Raw genomic sequence first — 18,181 nt, 5'->3', positions numbered from 1 at the left:
TCCCTCTGTTCCCCTCTACCCCACCATCTGTCTTTTTCTCTCTGTATTTTTATTATATTTACCTTTATGTTGTATTAATTTTATGTGTATTTGTAGTTTCCCACATTTGAATATCATTTCAGTTTAGTTAGGTTTGTTGCATACACTACTTCATATTGATAGATAAAAACAGCTGCCAGTAAGGCTGGCATTTTTGTTTATCATTCATTATTAACCTTTTTTCGTATGGGCAAGCTGTAAACCTAGAAAGCCTCCTCATGTTATGGCTCCTGAAATTGTCACTTAGAAACAAGGGAAGAACAGGAGTCAGCCAGTGGCTTCAGTCTCTCCTGTTTGCTCCCTGCACCCATTCCCTTCCCTGGTGTCTTCTGTGGGCCTCAGCTCTGGGGGCTTTGTGGCTTCAGTGGCCTTGGTGTCACTGTGCACACAGTGCAGGACCATGACAGAGGTCCCCTTTCTGCTCTGAGTGCAACTCTGACTCCAGGCACAATGTCATAGCCCACAAGAAAAAGAATATGACGGAGGAGCCACCTGGACGATTCTTTTTCCTGGTTTCTATAGCAGATCTGAGAATTCAGTGAATGGGGAAACTCTTTTTGGCTGAGTCTGGTATTGCCTGTACCTGAGGCATCTCAGTGTGTCAGAGAACCGAGGACAGCAGTGCTGTGCTAAACCTGAACGCCTGGATTGTAACCTTTAGTAATGGAAGCCTTCACTCACATTTCAGCGAAACCACTGAATTAATTATCATTTGTCAAAATTTTATAGGAATACATTTTTATGTAACTTTTCTGCTCTGACCCTAGGCAGTCTCTTTACTAGCTTGTTCTTTTAAACATCCTTTAATTGTCTCAGGCATTCCTTTTCTAGAGTAACAATGTATTGACTCCTTAAAAATCCTCAGGGCAGAATTGGTCACTGATTCTACAGAAATGTTTCATTAGGCAAGTATTGTTACGGGGCTTTTTGTTCATGGGTCTAGGAAAGAGACCTATGATTTTGTTAAGATTAGGAAGTCCCTTGTGAGGAAATTTTCTTTGTAGGCCAGCTCCTTTTCTATGCCTTGGTCTGAGAGTAAGACAGACTTGCTTCCCCAGGGTCACTCAGCTATTTTATCTCAGGTTTGCCAGCAAACCAACCTGATCTTGCTCACTTAGTGGCCAGTTGACACACCTGGGTCATAGTTTCATAGACCCAGAGTTGGGTGGGATCTCACAAGGTCCTTGAGGCCTGATAATGCTGGGGCAGCAGTTAGAGACCTTGTAGCAGAAGGCCTGGCTTCAAATCCTGGTTTCCTAGGCCTCACTTTTCTTGTCTATTTTTTGAGTTCATGCAGGTGACTTAAATTCTGAGCCTTTGCTACTTACCATGTTAGCTCTCTAAGGTAGTTCAGTTTGCTGAAGCCTATGGATTCGTCTGAATGTTTCTAAATACATAAAGTATACAGAAACATAAAGGAGACCAATTAGATTTTTATCAAAAAAATTTTTTTTAAGTTCTGGATGCTATGCTAAGAAACCCTTCTCCAAAAATACATATAGATCCTATAGTGATATATTTTGAACAGGTGGATATCAAAAGTGAGGTTTTTATGATTTTTGTCTGGAACTTTGGGTATAATCTATAATTCAAAATGGGGCACAGTTTTATGGTATATTGCCATGATAACCCATGTCTCCAACAGGTTTTTCTTATAGTGGCTCCTTGGCAGTCAATGGCACACTTTCCAGTAGCCCAGCCCATCTTAACCATGGTGCTGAGCAGGCAGCCCTTGATGATTCCTCCAATTCAGGGAGCCTCTTTAATTCAGTGGGGTCCCGGAGTTCTACGCCCCAGCATCCTTCTTTACTCATGATGCAGTCCCGGAACTCTGGCCAGAACTCTCCAGCCCATCCACTTGCTGCCAGCCCGCGCCTCAATGGAGCTTCTCAAAGCATGTTGGGGATTTTGCAGTACTCGGATACTACAAAATTGTTCTCTGAAGGTAACAAGGGGGATCTTCCACTAGATTCAGGTTTTTCAGATCCTGAAAGTGAAGTCAAGAGAAGAATCCTCTTTACAATCTCGACCAATACAGGGAACCTGAAGCAGTCTCCTTCCAACAAACACAGCCCTCTGACCACTAGCATTCGCCCGGATTGTGGACAGGCTTGTGTGCAGGAGGGCAAGAAGAGGGGCAGAAGGAAGCGGTCTTCCACGGGGAACCCCAGTGTGAACTCAGCGGTATCTCCCAAGCGCAAGCCCTTACCATCTGTGGCAGGCCTTTTTACCCAATCTTCAGGCTCACCTCTCAACATCAACTCTATGGTAAGAAAAAGAGGCTTTGTCTGTGGACTCATCTATGTTAAAGAAAGGGACATTTTCCTAGGACTACCTGAGATAATCTTTTCTATCCCATTTATTTATAGCCAGACACTAACCCATTGAAAACAAGGGCCTGACTTTCCCCTAGTCTTATGGCTTTCGAGTTTCAAAGCTCAGGTTCTCACTGTGACCTTTTGATATTGGTGTTATTTAGGACTGTCCTGGTCTTCCACAATACGTTCATTGTTTTTGTCCATAGTGCTGCTGTGGATCCAATCACTGATTTGAAGGTGTTGAAAAATTTCCTAGAGCAGCTTAACATTGATAGTAAATTGTGGTGAAATGATAGCCACAAACCTATCAGCTTGAGAATGTTTCTGCCACCAGAAATGTGTTGTTTTTGTTTGTCACTGATGGGTGTGTTATAGGAAAAAGAACCCTGGATGTTTCAAGTGGACAAAAGTTGGGCTATGAATTGTGTCAGGAAGTCAGAATTCTCCCTTGTGGCATTCCTGCTGTGGAACCAGCAGCTTTGGCCGTTACTCAGAACAGCCATTTTAGAACCAATGGGGACCTTCCAGGACAGGAGGCATTGACCCTTCCTTGTGTTCTAACCCAATCATTTACCATTTACACATCCTTGTTAATAAAATGGTTTGATAAGGAACTTGTCTTGGAGATCACTTGTCTTATCCTTTCATTTTTCAGGTGTGTCATTTGAGACCTTGAGAGATTAAGTGATTTACTGAGAGTCAGATTGTTCCTGTCAGTGCTGGGATCCCATCCTCATTCTCCAGTCTTAAGACATAGTCCTCTTTCTGCTGTGTCATATCACTCTTTTTTCTTTACCCACTTTTAAGCTCAGCACTTTGTTGTGAGAGGAGTTTGAAGGCACCTTTTCAGAGGTGATATTAAAATGTAACGTGACAGTCATGTTTTGGTCACATGATCTGTTTGAAGAATACATTTAATTGGGTTTTTGTGGTGTGTGTTTTGTTTTTGATCCCTAGGTCAATAACATTAATCAACCTTTAGAAATAACAGCCATTTCCTCCCCTGAAAACTCCCTGAAGAACTCTCCTATTCCTTACCAGGACAACGACCAGCCTCCTGTGCTGAAAAAGGAGAAGCCCTTGATCCAGACGAACGGGGCACATTACTCGCCCCTGACCTCGGATGAAGAGCAAGGATCTGAAGATGAGCACAACAGTATCAGGTGAGCCAGGAACACGGTGCTGGTTTCACCTAGGTCTTCTCCTTGTGGCACTGACTGCCTGTGGCTTGTTTTTCAAGGTAGTGCTACTTAGGAGAAGCTTGACTTTTTTCCCAGCAGGAATTCATATCAGACATCCAGGACAGACTGCTCATGTGTTTCCCTTGAGTTTTTCTCTAGAGATTTATTTTCATTTGATGATAATGGAAAAGTCCAGTGGCTGAAAATTATGAAGAGACATGGTATTTGAAAGATAACAAGTATGTATAATCAAATAAGCATTTCTAAAGACTCTTCCATGTGCACTTTGATACTGTATGCACTCGGTTTCCTAATTTCTGAAGTGGTGGTGGTGATTATCATAATGCTGTAGCACTAACTAAATCAAGGGGTTGTTTGTTGACTTTTTTAAAAAGCCCTTTACAAACCGTAATGTTTTGGGTAAATGTGACTCATTAATACTACTTATAGCCACTTCCTCCAGTGATCCATCTCTTAACTGCACTAGGTAAATAGTGTTTGATTTAAGATGAACTACAACAACAAACCACTTATTGATTAACTAATTGGGCTAAACTTTTCCTGTAAGTGGGCTTGGTAGGATTATTCCTTTAGTGAGCTATCTTGAATATAGAACTGGTAGTTCCTAAAGCACTCTTGTGAACAATACTTTGGGAACCACTTATTTAGAAGAATAAAACTATATACATTTTTTCTAATCATCAGTAACCCTTTTAATATTGGGAATTACAGAATGTCAGAATTGGGTTTATGTGGGCCAACATCTCATTTGACTGAGAAGTCTCATTGGGTCATAAGGGAACAGTGACTTGTAAGTTTTCTTGATAAATATAATTTTTATAGGATTTCCATTTTTTATCAGCTTTGATTAGATATAATGTGCTTCTACTGACAGCAAGTTGACTCGGGATTTTTGATTTCTTTCAGATTAAAGTAGATTCCTTCCGTTTCACTACTATTAATTAACAAATTAAAATTGTTGTACTAATTCTAGTACAACAGCAGCACTTAATGATAGATTTTATACTATATGCACATATTTCATTGTTCTCTTTTGTTGTGTTTTTAATTCTATTGTTTTTAAGAATGGATGTTACTCCAAGGAAACGTGCAAAATTTGTAGCTCTTAAAGAGCACACTTCAGTGACTCTTAAAGGTATTTCAGCGGCTTTTGGTGTGGGGACATCAAGTGTTTCAAGAATCATTCAAGTACATGGTGAAACAGCGTCAGTCACAATGAAGCACAAAGGAAAGTGGGATCATAAACGTAACATGGCATCAAGGACTTCCTGCAAGACAGCCTAATTCAATACAGAGAATAAGCATGAGCCAGCAGAGGTTCCATGTGGCAACAGGGATTGTTAGAAATTCCTCTACAGTGTGAGGAAAGCTTCTTGAAGCTAGAAGACAAGAGAGAAGACTAGAAAAAAAACTAAGCTACTTCATTCTTATAAGAAGGAATATTGTCATAATGAAAACAGTACAAAAGATAGAGTCCTAAAGACTGGAAAAATAGTTTATTGATGAATGAAGCTCTATTTGTTGTTCAAGGCTATATCAAAATCATGGTCAGAATTTCAGAGCAGGCATTCTAATTTCAACACCTCAATAATATTGTAAAGCATCCAGCCTACAATGCAGTGTTTTGGAGATGTTTAAATTTTATTTTTAGTGGGCCTAGAAGTCTTGTCCTTTTTGAGAGAATGGAAATCTTTGATAAACATTGATAGGAGGACTAAAATTCCTGAAGAGAAACAGAATTCAGTAACACCTTGTAAGACCATGCTATTATATCAAGACAGTTTAGGAAATTTCCCCAAGAACGTGATAAATATGACTGTATCCTAGAAATCCACTTGATAAAATTGCATCAAAAATTTAGGGCTAATCTTAAAATTATTTTGGAGCTGTGCTAATGAAGCAACTATGTCTGTTAACCCTGTGATATCTCCATAGGTCTTTACCCCAAAGAGATCAAAGAAAAAGGAAAGGGACTCATGTACTATATAGATATATATATTCTGCTTATCCCTTTTTGTACTTAAAAGGAACTGAACAAAAAGAGTGCCCTTTATTTGGGAAGTGGCTGATAAAATGAATGTAATGGGATATTCTTGCATCTCAAAATACAGATAGTATCAGAATAAGCTAGGAAGACTTGTATGAAGTGGTGCAGATTGAAATCACCAGAAACGGAAGAACAAGTAATACAATAGCATCATCAAGTGACAAAACAACTTTGAAAGACTTTGAAAGCCCAATGACCATCCATCACTCCCGAACCGTTGATGAAATGTGCTGCTCACCTCTTGACTGAGAGGCAATAAACTCAGGGTACAGATAAGCCTGACTTTTGGACATGGCCACTGTGGGAATTAATTGCTTTACTATGCATGATTATTTTACTTGTTGCCTAGTTTGATGGTGAAGGATGGAAAGATTTTTTTTTGTTCATTTAAAAAAAAAACACTTTGGTGTATCTATATACAGAGAAAGAGTGTGAGTGTGTGTATGTGTGTGTGTGAGTGAGTGTGGGTGGATGGGGGTAAGGAAGCACATAAGTGTTAAGCACAAGACATACATTTTTGGACATGGCCAGTGACTGTATTTGTTGAAAGATTTTGTTTTTCCCTATCTATACCCCATGGTGGGGTGGGAAAGGAGCGAGAACATAAAACATAAATATTGTTAGTTGAAGAACAACAAATAACAAAGTAAAATAAAAATGACATTTTTAAAACTTCTCGTTAACTCATTTCCAAATTGTGTAAAATAAGATTGCAGCACAGAAGACCTATTAAGTTTTTAATGTGATGTTACATGGTTTAATTGTCAATAAATTTAAAATTTTTACTTTGTTTCATTTTTTTCAACACCATTGTATTAAGTAGAGTAAGACCTAAACTAAGATTGTTATTTAGATCACTTGGTTCCAAGTTTAGTATACATTGTACCTTATCTATTACGTCCTGAAATGTTTGGTTTTTAGGAAAGTAAGCCCCTAATTCCTTCACAAAGGGGATTTCATTCACAAAGTTTTCAGTAAGGTCAATTAACTTTATTTCTAATTAGTATTTATAATTAATACCCTATATAGAGGTAGGAAAGAGGTAATTTCTAGGAAGGGTATGTTGGCTTTGGTTATTAATTTTCATACTTGAAATTGGAATTAATTTTCACACATGTAATATCCTTTTAGACTTTGTGTAAAATTCAGTGGTCATGCAACAATTAATGTAAGAATACTTCTTTCCAATCATTTTTAAAAATACATTAAATTTAATTTATAATACATTTTTGTTGATATATTGTTATCACCAGAATTTTATTCCATTTCCCCTTTCCTCATAGAATGAATGAAGAAAGAACAATCAGAAAAATCAGTTACATTGAAAAATTCTGAAAACATCTGTAATACACCATATTTGTGCACCACTTGGGTCTTTAAAAGGAGTTAGATCTTCTCATATCTCCTTTCAAACCATGCTAGTTCTTCATAATTTTTAAGCATTTACTTTTGATTGTTGCAAATCACCATATTTGGTTCGGAGCCATTCTCCAATCCATTAACATCTACTTTATTTTTTACTACAGAAAATGTTGCCATAAATATTTTGGTATATATAGTAATTTAACAATGACCTCCTTTGGATATAATAACACAAAAGAAATAAAGAAATTCTATCAAGTGTTAAATATCTAAACTAATATATATTTTATTTCAAAACAACGATGTAGAACTTAACTCTAAAAAAATCTAACAAATATAGAATCCAAGAGAATTCTTTCAAAAATAACATATGCATTGAGTACTACACAAATACGAGAAAGGACTCCATCAGATTACTTTTGTGAGACAAATAGTAGCCCAAATATCTTAACCAGGGAAGTTTAAATCAAAGAAGTACTTTACAGTCTTTTTAGAACTGAATTGTTAAACAAATGGCTTATGCACTTAACTTTAAGTTAAAATAAAATTTAGTAATAATTTATTAAAATAAAGGAAAAAACCTCATAGCTTCTTTGTGGTTTTCAATATTTGACCCACAGGGGCCCTTATTTACATTTTACTGGTTAAGTGGCACCATAATGCTCAGAGCACTAAGTCTGGAGATCCTAGTCCAAAACTACCCTCAGATACTCACTACTTGTATGACCCCGATCAATTCCCCTTTACCTCTATCTGCTTTGTATATATCATATGTAATTTGACAATAACACCTTCCTTGTGGGGTTTTTATGAGCATCCATGAGATATTTGCCTAATGACATAAGATACTGCTATGAATGAGATCTTTTACTTGAGCTTGACTGCTGGTTTATTGGAATATTGATTCAAAAAATTTAAATAAAAATGTCATTAAAAGTATAGGATCTTACTCAATATCATTCATATTTGACCAAGTCAGATTTACTCATAGGAATAGTTTAGCTTTAGGAAAAGCAATATAATTATATTGAAAACAAAAACTCTAATACCACATGATCATCTCAAATTAATGCACAAAAAGCCATTGATAAACAGTAACCTTTTTCCATGAATCATATCGGTAGTAGAGGAAACTTCAAAAAAAAATAAATATGTAAAACCAGGTATAAAACAAGGATGCCTAGTCTCCTTTTTGATATAGTTTTAAAATGATAGGAGTAGTAATACATAAGGATTAATTTAAAAGGCATAAATAAAGTTAGACAAGGGGAGCTAAGTTCCCCATTTGCTATTCAGATAAATTTGTTTCCTTTTTGGCAAAGCAATTGGGGTTAAGTAACTTGCCCTGGATCACACAGTTAGGAAGTAATATGGCTGAGGTTGGATTTGAACTCAAATCCTTCTGACTCCATGGTGGTGCTCTATCCACTGTACCACCTAGCTCCCCCCAAATAATGGTTTCTAAGGAAAACTAGGCAATCAGTAAAGATACAACTCTAAACCCTAGCTTCAGCTCTATTATAGGCTCAACATAAACTTGACAACAGCAGAAATGAGCACTTTTATTGTTAGACCAAACTCTTGAGAGAGATTTGGTAAAATTAACAATGAATTTGGTAAAATTAACAATAAAATATTTTTCAAGAAATAAAAGATCTGGAGTATCTAATGGGAAAAGATCGGGATGAAAGTGGAAATGTACTTTTCTACCTCAAACTAGATTATAAAGCTGTCATCAAAACCATTTAGTGTTTAAATGGTAAATAAGTGGAACAGACTAGAAACAAACAGTAGATACAGTTCAATACTTGTTAGGGAAAAAATTAACCTATTTGATAAAAATTATAGAAAATTAGCAAGTAGTGTGGCAGGGCAAAGTCTTAGATTAACATTTAACACTATATTCCACAATAGGATCAGAAAGGACCTTCCTTGAAAATTATTCTTACTGCCTTTTTTCAATTTTTTCAATTTTTTTTTCTTACTGCCTGAAATCACAATCTTGGAGACATTTGCAATTGCAAAAAATAAACTGGACAGCTAACTGAAAGTGAGAAACTCCTATTCAAACAAAATTGAGGTGTTTAGGATAAGATAAAAAAGCATTCGAATGAGGAAAAACTGCCAGGCATATAGATATGCACATACATAATCCTGAAAAATCATTTCCCCCTAGCTATTAAAGGATATGAACAAAGATGCTATTTGTAGCCACGTGAAAAAATTCACAATCTACGAGAAATATAAATTAAAAAAACTTAAAGGTATCCCCTCAACTCCCCAGTAATAAGCAAAGATGACAAAAGATTGGAATTTTCAATATTGGTGTTGTGAATGCAGCCATTTTGGAAATCACTTTTGAAATATGAGAAAATAACTGAACTGGTTATGCTTTCAGTCCTAGAGATTCCCCCCACTAGACATATCCCAAAATTATCTATAATTTGGAACATTTTCGTCCTTATTTTGTGCCAGACTACTAAGTATAGTAGGGTTTTGTGTGGGAGCCATTAATTTGAAATCATATCGGTGCCCATCAATTTTCTGTTCATTGAATAAGTTTTGGTACAATATTATAATGGAAAATTTTTCTATAAAATAACGAATTGAATGAAGGCAGAGAAAACATCGTAGATTTGTATGACCTGATTAAGAGGAAAGCAAGCAATATCATTCAGCAATGCAATATGAATAAAAAGTAATCACTAAACAAAATCAAAATGATTGTTGCTAAGTTGAAAATAATATTCTTTTCCCCATCCCCCAACTCTTTTAGAGAAGTTGGGGTTCTATGGGTGTGGTATTTTAAGTCTTTTTTTAATCTTTTCCCCCTCTTCCTCTTTCTTTAAAAATGGCCCTCTGGAATGGGAAGGAGTGATGCTGGGAGAAATTCTGGTGTTAAAAAGCCCAGAAAATATCAGTAAAAATCTTTAAATTCCCCTGGTGTCACCCCAACATCCAGGAAATTTGCAAGGATGGGAAATCAGTATTGTTGAGATTATGGAAAGATGGGTATACTACTTTGCGGTACTAATAGAACTATGAGTCAGAATAACATTTGAAAGTAGTTTTGAATTAACACAAGTGACTAAAATGTTCATATCATTCTTTAAAAAACAAAAAACTGTTGAGTCCAAAAAGCTTCCATTTATGTGGATTCTACTTAGCATTATTGTCATATTAGAAATTAGACCTGATAAAATTTTGAAATATTAATTTACTTGAAAATAATAATAAGCCTATTGTCTTTTAAGGTAAATAACACTTTTAACAAAATACCAATTTTTCAGAATACAAAATTTAAGAGAATTACATTTTACAAGTTTTTGCAAATTTATTTAAAGTCTAGCTTAATAGGTGACAATCTTTTCATCTGCTTCTGCATTCATTCTTGCAGCATATGAAGACTTTTCAAAGGAGTCAAAAGACTTTTCCATTTTATTAGGAAAAAAAACAATTTTATTGTGAAAATAGCCTTGACCTTACAATCCTCGGTAAGAACCTTGGAAATAGGAATTTGAAGACTTCGCTATGAAAATTGCTGACAGAATTTCCACTACCTAACTTGGGCATCAAGGAAGTCATTGTTGAGAGTGTATATCTTTTAAGAAAAATGATAGCTAATATTTCTGTCCCCTAATATGTCATTGAAAGTTTTTTTCTTTTTCAAAGTTGGTATTTGTGTTTTGTAAGAAACACAGGTGGCTAACTCTGGAGTTACAGAAAATTTAATTTCATTACACTTAGTAACTTACCTCTTTTATGGGGCAGGCAGGTCCCAAGATTTTTTTATTTTTTTTGATGTAGGGTGCTCAATGAGGGCATTTCTACAATCTCAAGCCTCTTGAGAATTATCTAGGACTTAGCTGAGTTCCCAGAGGCTTTGTGTCCTAGAGATTGGATTCAAAACCCAAATGTTCCTTACCTAGTCTAGCTCTCTTCCCACTACAACTTATTGATTCCTTTTGAATTTAAAGCCATTTTTTTTGTTTGTTTTAAGTTAATAATTGTCTGTTAGTTGAGAATGGAACTATTCTGATGTGCTGTGTGTGTGCAACTTTTGAATTCAAATTATAATCATATTTTAACTCTTTGGGATGTGCAAACCCCTTTTTGTCCAACAGTCTTTCAAATTGTGCAGTTATAATTGTTAAACTCATTTTAGAAAAGAGAGAATCGAGGTGATGTGAATTATCTAAATTATTCTGTATGAGCAGTGGAGCTGATCTTTCTACCTAGTGCTTTCACATACCTTTTTGTAGAACAGTACTGCTTTAACCAATCTGCTTAAGTAACACATAAAATATTCCTAGAGTCATAAAGTGCCTTTACTTATGGTGGGATATCATAAGTAGTTAAATAGAAGGGTGAAGCTTGTGATCTCCTTAAGCTTTTTCTGCTTGTGATCTCCTTTGCACTAGAGAAATTTTTATGCAACCCTGGTTTTATAATTGTGTAAAGTAGGTGCACAAATCACACATTTGCTGATAATAAGACATCAAGAAAGATTTTTTGCTGAGGCAATTGGGGTTAAGTGATTTGCCCAGGGTCACACATCTAGGAAATGTTAAGTGTCTGAGATATTTGAACTCGGTTCCTCCTGACTTCAGGACTGGTGCTCTACCCACTCCTCTTAGCTGCTCCAAGAAATACATTTTAAAACGGTTCGTCAGTATGTTTATAATTTTACCTTTTATTAAAGATGAAAGCAAACATACACACAAATGAAATGATGTATTTGTTTATTGCATAAAAAAATGAAGTCTTGATGGAATATTTCATACCTTTTACTGTTGGCAAATTTTTCTTGACCCCCACATTTACATGACCCCATGGATTGCAATTCATGGTTTTAAGAAGCTTTGTTATCAAGTAACCATTTCCTTTTACCTTCTTAGGATTGAAAGGAAAATCGCAACAATCTCTTTAGAGAGCAAGTCTCCCCAGAAAACAGAAAATGGTAAGTAAATGAGCTATCAAATGTCCCAGTATTTGATATTTCCTGCTAGATCCAGCTGATCGATAATAGACTTCAGACCTTCCTGAACTGAAGCTTGCCCAGGTAGGCTTCGTGTTATCCTCTGATCCCAGCAGTCCTTCCTTGAGGGACCACCTGCATGTGTCCTCCACATTGGGGTTTATATAGTCCCCATGCTTCTGTAGAGTCTTCTTGTTCTTTCTTCAAATGGAATGACCCATTGTGTTCAGTTTCATATGAGCTATAACCCTTTCACTTTTCCCTTGTGACTTAAGTTTTCACCAATGTGAAGTTCACAAGTGATTTTGAAGCATTTATGATCACTGAAATATTTGCAGTTAAGGTAGTGGCCGTCACTTATTCCTTGCATCTGTTTAGCCATCATGGGGAGAAAACATTTTTGGGCACCTGGTGGAAAGTGGCTTTCTTCTTTCCCTCTGCCCATTGAGTTTTTACTTACACTGCTTCTTGTACTCCTTGATGGCCCACAGTCTTGGCTGTGGAGCTGCTGCTTTCTGCATTTCTCAGGAGCCTTTTCCTAGATTTCCTAGGGATGAGCTGCCCTGTGCCAGTAGTTCTTAAATTCTTTGCCATCTTTTCTTTTTTGCTCAGTCCGCTGGCCTGCTTAAACCTTAGGCCTTCTCAAAGCAGACCTGTAGGAGCCATGTGGGGGTTCATTCCCATAACTGTGGAAGTGCTGAGCTTACTTCAAATAAACCTGACCTTTCCCCCTTCTGAATTGTCCCCCAAACAGATGATTGATTGAACTGGGATTTATTTTTGGTTCTTTTTCCCAACCAGGTGGTGGCCTTACAGGAAGGAAGCAAACCCAGCTGACTGAAGGCATAAACAGTAGTAAATGGAAGTCTACCTTTTCACCAATATCAGACATCAACCTTACCAAAACATCCGACAGCCCCTTACAGGCAGCTTCGTCCCTGAGCCAGAATTCCCTGTTTGCCTTCCGGCCGTCCTCCGAGGACACGATGGCCATTGATGCCAAGATCTCTGTGCACCCAAGGAAGAGCTTCCCCAGTTCCTTGTCGGGGTCGGATGGTCTCAGCCCCAACACAAACTCCTCCAATGGATTCTCCTATACCGGGGGCCTGTCTGCTGCTGACATGAGTTTACACAGCTTTCACGATGGTGCTTCTCTTTCTCACAAAACCACCGAGGCGGCCGGCCTAAGCTCCCCTCTGGGTTTTCAGGCACAGCGGAGCAAAGATGCATCAGATGCCAATCCTTTTCTGAACAAGAGGCAGCTGGACGGCCTGGGCAGTATGAAGGGAGAAGAGTTGCCGAGGGCCGGAGGCAGAAGTAAAGAGGTGCTTGACATGGCCCTGCAGCTGGGGGGGCCCCCCGACAAAGGCTCCCTGCAGCACATTGGCAAGGCTGGCAAAGGGCGGGACCGGGAGGTGGAGTTTAAGAATGGCCACAACCTCTTCATTTCTGCTGCGGCCGCCGTACCTCCAGGGGGCCTCCTCAACGGCAAAGGGCTGTCTAGCACGGCCTCTGTGGTTGGTCACCCTGCTTCTTCTGTATCGGCGCACCATCCCTTCCTCAACACTTTCACCACTGGATCCCAGTTTCCCCTGGGCCCCATGTCCCTGCAGGCCAACCTCAGCTCGGTGGCAGGCTCTTCAGTATTGCAGTCTTTATTTAATTCCATGCCCGCCGCTGCCAGTTTGGTCCACGTGTCATCAGCCGCGACCAGATTGACAAATTCTCACGCTATGGGAAACTTCTCTTCTGGGGTTACAGGTGGAACCGTTGGAGGTAGGTTGGCAGGGCCCTGCCTCTCCTTTCCGTGGAGCCCCTTAGAAGTTGGTTTTAAGAATCGGGCTGTGCAGGGAAAGTGCGAGGATCGTTTCGGATCCGGAGGGGCCCTTCCAGGTCATCAGTTCTAATCCCCCCTCATTTTCCACATTAGGAAACTGAGTCCCAGGCAGAAGTGACTTCCATAGTCCACCATTTAGTAAGTAACAGAAGCGAGGCTTTTGTCTCTTCGGCCTCTGAACCCACACTTTATGCACCGTTCAGAAGGAACCTCAAATTACCTCAAATTACATGTTACAGTCTGAGGGAACATTTGGTTTGTCTTTCTGCCCCTATTTCCCTCCTTAAGTTGCTCTCTCCTTCCCTTCCTTGCCCCCACCCTAAGCAAACACACAAAGAATGTAGATAGCTTCCAGGTTTTCTGTAAAAACAAGGTGATTTGCCTGCCTGTCATCATTTCCAGATTCTGTGATCCAGCTGCTTCGTGCATGGTGCAGCTACTGACTTCCATCTGACCAGTCATAAGTATGTGCACCTTGTCACGGTAGCCTGCCATTCTCACTCCTCCCCTGGCCCAAACCATAAGGCCCCAGAGTTTGGGGAGGCTGCTGTTTGAATGTTTGCATAGCCTTCATTTCAAGGTCTTGGGCTGTTCAGAAGCACAGGTATCTGCCTCTGCCGACCCCCCGGGCTCCTGCTGGTCCTCTCTGGACATGACATACAGGGAGCAAGCAGACCCCCAGACTCCTTAATTATCTTTTCTTCAAGAAGGGCCATGTGCAGGCTGGCTCCCTCTCCTTTCAGGCCCTGGCCTTGAGTGGAGTTTCTCCCCGCAGTGGTTAGGGCTGCTTCTCCTCGGTCAGGGGAAGGTAAGTGGTGCTACAGAGTCTTTGGGCCTGCTCCCTGGCGTGCTGCCCGTAGGGGACTAGGCTCTGCCCTGGATAGCTTTGTGCCGTGGGGGGTTGTGTGGGGGTGCGCCTGCGTGGGTGGGCCCCGGCCCACGGGTCTCTTCACCGTCCCTGGACAATGCCTCTCTGTTGAAGCTCAGTTTTTTTCTCCCATTTACAGGTGTTTTTAACCATGCGGTGCCTTCTGCCTCTTCTCATCAGTTTGGAGCCAGTTTCAGCAGTAGTGCTGTGTGTAGCAGCACCATGCTAAGCTTAAACCCAGTGCAGGCTGTGGTCACCCCCACTTCCTCTTCCTTCCAGGCCCCTTCCTCTAGCATAGGAACATGTAGCGAGGCTAGAGCCCCCCAGCACCTGAACCAAGTGCCTGTGCAGCCTGCCCTGCATCCTCCTCCCCCCGCTCCTCCTCCTCCTAACGTCTCATTACCTCCCCCCCCTCCATTACTCACTGCTTCTAACCCGGAGCCGGGGCTTCTGCAGACCCTAACGTCCATTCCTGCTAACAAAGCTTTTGTTGCCCCCTCCTCAGCTGCTTCTCTCCAGGCTAACGCTTCTCTGTCTATCAAGCTGGCCTCCCTCCCCCACAAAGCTTCCCGCCCCTCCTTCACAGTCCACCATCAGCCTCTGCCCCGTTTGGCCCTGGCCCAGGCTGCACCCGCGGTCCCGCAGTCCGACGCCGCTGGCCCACCCGCTATGTGGGTTACCCTTGGCATGCAGTCTCCTTACGCTTCGCACCTTTCTGGGGTTAAGCCGCGATAAAGAGCTTGCTTAGCTAGCAGTTCATATTATGTAAGGTAAGGCTAGAGCCAAACTAGGTGGTTTATGCACAAAACTGAATTCCCTTCCTTTTACAGAGGCCAGGGACCAGCGGAGGTCAGGCTAGGAATCTGGGGTTTGCCCAGGAAGGCTTTCCTGGGGCTTGGGGATCAACTTCCCTTCCTCACCCCACCCCCATGGCCAGAAGAGCGGGATGAGTTTTATGGCATCCCTTCCTTGTGCTCATTGGGAATTCTCTAAACCAAATGCTGAGGAAGCCCAAAAATGTGTTCAGCAGCTGGAAATACCTGAGTCTGGTCAAACTGGTCAAGTAGGTGCAAAGGCCTTCCTTCTGTCCAAAGCCTGCTGAGGTAATAGAGCCGTCATCATGACCCAACCCAAGAGGACAGGTCGCCACTTTGTGGGTCCCTGTGCCATGAGCCGCGATGACGCCACAGGCCCCTTCCTCATTGGTGCTAGCCTCTGGAAGGGCACTGGGGGTGACTACAGCTTGAGGGGCACAGTGCTGATGAAGGAGCAGGAAGCAACTCTTTGCTGTTAGTTAGTCTGACTGCCCAGGAACCCGTCTATTTAAGCATGGCACCCTGACCTCGGACTTGTGGACTCGATTAGCATCTGACTGGCTCTGGGCTCCCCGGGGTAGTCCTTGGGGAGGCTCATGATTTCATGATTTTAGCTCAAGCATTTCTTTTTCCTTATTTAGTTTGGAGTGGGCTGGGCCTCAGTGGCCTTTCCTCTTCCCTCCTAATGGTCTGGAAGTCCAATGGAATTTTGCCCGATGACCTTTCTAGATTTCACCCTAAGTGGTTTTTTCCCTGCTGGGTCCCGCCAGTTCCTTTGTCACTTCTCTCTAAAGTCACACCTCAGCTCATTTTCTTTCCCAGGGTCATCCAGGTGAGAAGGGGCCTGTTCAAGGTGTGACTCTCTTGGCCTCTCTTAACCACTGCATATTTAAAAAAGATGTGGGGTGTCCCTTCTGGGATGGACCGTACTTGTGTAGCATACGGCCTTTTAAGTATTTCATGTGCTCCAGTGACTCGGTTAAAGCCCTGTAGCAAACAGCTCAATCCACTAGTCGTGCCATTGATAACTGCCATGTTCTTTTCAGACATCTTTACATTCCTGTGGTCATGGTTTATGTATCGAGATGATTTAGATGCAGGTCAAGTATGTGGTTTGGGAAAGGGAATAAGATAAACTCAATTATTCAATACATGTTAAATGCTTATTACATACAAGACATGGGAATTGGATGTTTTAGTGTTCCCTAAACAATATGGATTCAGCTGGCATTAACATTGGTGCCAATAAAGTTTATTTTTATCTAATTAAGATACCTTAAGAGACCTGAAACCCATGGAATAGGTCATGGAATGACCACAGGCCCAATTCTGTTATTTCTTTTCCTCAGTAGCTCCCCTGCCAACAATTAACAAACAGAACTTAGTATCTCTGATTTTCTAAATCAGGTAACAGTGGCTCTAGGGAAATGACCATCTTTTATATACATATATATGTATATGTATATTGCCTGTTGTTGGAAATTTAATTTTTAAGTAAGGCACAAGTTGACTATTAGTCTAAAATGTGGCTAGTCAGCTGGCTTTTATTCTTACTATAATTTCATTTCATACTCAAAATAGCAAAAAAGGAAATCTCTGGTTTCTTGTCATCTTGAAAGTCCAGCCAGTTTTGATTACCTAACAGCTCTGAAGTTTACATTTTGCCTTGAAATAAATACTTTTTCCCAGACTCTTGTGCAAGTCAATTAAAGTATCCATGATGTAGCCCCTAACTTAGCACATTGTCAGGCATAAACTCAAAGGAGCAATCTGCAGGGAACTCCACTGAAGCTGAGTGGAGAAGTTGGACCCCAATTTTGCTGATGATTCTGACCTGGGATGGTTGTTTGAATCTATTTCAGTTTTTCCCCAAGTTGTGATCATACAGGTCAGTGCTCGTTTAATAAAACTTCTACTCAGTCTCTAAGACAGGTCCCCTATGCAAGAAACAATCAAAAACCCCGCCATAAAGGCATGGCCATTGTTTATTTATATTCTATATATACATATACTGGTATGTCCTAATGCCTGGTTCCTGTAGCCTCCCAAACTTCCAGCAGAGTTCGGTGCTGGCAGATTCTCTGGAATTGGAAAGACTGTGTGTTTGGGCAGGGTGATATAGGTGCTTCAGATGTTTTTTAAATTTTTGTAGCTTACAACTGCACCAAGACCTTTGAAACAGGGTGCATATATTGTGTAGAAAAACTCCTCATCTACTTGGCTTTGGGGTGATGAGTTTTTCAGCTTCAGCAACTCCCCAAAACTTTGGAGATTGAAGTCATTCAGTGGAGGAAAGCACCTCCCGAATCATTGACCCTTCAAAAATAAGTTGTAGTTTGGACGTTGTTCAGTCCCTGATAAGATGTTCTTCACTATGAAGTCTTTCTGCCTGACTTAAGCTCTTATTCCCTCACCATTCCTCACCCCCACCCCTTTTATAAGCCTTGATAAATGAAGTGAAATATTAATCTTAATTGTACTTTTAGTACTGTTGGGTGTTGTAGGTATTTTGAAAAAAATTTCTAGTTAACTTGTAGCTGTTGCCGTGACTGCTGTCATAGTTCTATAGCAGAGGGGCACCTGGAAGCAAACCAGTGTAAGAGTTGACTGAGTGCCATCAGCCTGCTCAGAAATCCTGCTTTGCTTCTGTTTTCCTGAGCCAGCTGCTCTTGCTGCTTTAACGCTGCCTTCAGTGCTGGCACTCCCTGATTCATC

The 18,181-nt window shown here is 40.3% G+C and overlaps 1 protein-coding gene across 7 annotated transcripts in view; it reads left to right on the top strand.

Moving 5' to 3' along the window:
- Positions 1-18,181, top strand: part of DOT1L (DOT1 like histone lysine methyltransferase) — a 115,381-nt gene that overhangs the window by 92,812 nt on the left and 4,388 nt on the right. For 2 of the 7 annotated variants that reach the window (XM_031948105.1, XM_031948111.1), the window contains 5 exons: positions 1,685-2,307; positions 3,315-3,520; positions 11,867-11,928; positions 12,748-13,722; positions 14,791-15,421. In XM_031948105.1, the coding sequence (XP_031803965.1) occupies positions 1,685-2,307; positions 3,315-3,520; positions 11,867-11,928; positions 12,748-13,722; positions 14,791-15,386 (2,462 nt within the window). In that variant the 3' untranslated portion in view covers positions 15,387-15,421. The other 5 variants (XM_031948107.1, XM_031948106.1, XM_031948110.1 and 2 more) reach the window with 5 other exon arrangements.

This window comes from Sarcophilus harrisii, chromosome 1 (assembly GCF_902635505.1).
Source record: "Sarcophilus harrisii chromosome 1, mSarHar1.11, whole genome shotgun sequence".
Taxonomy (NCBI): Eukaryota; Metazoa; Chordata; class Mammalia; order Dasyuromorphia; family Dasyuridae; genus Sarcophilus; species Sarcophilus harrisii.
The sequence above is the reverse complement of the archived record's forward strand: the minus strand, read 5'-3'. Positions and strand labels throughout refer to the sequence as shown.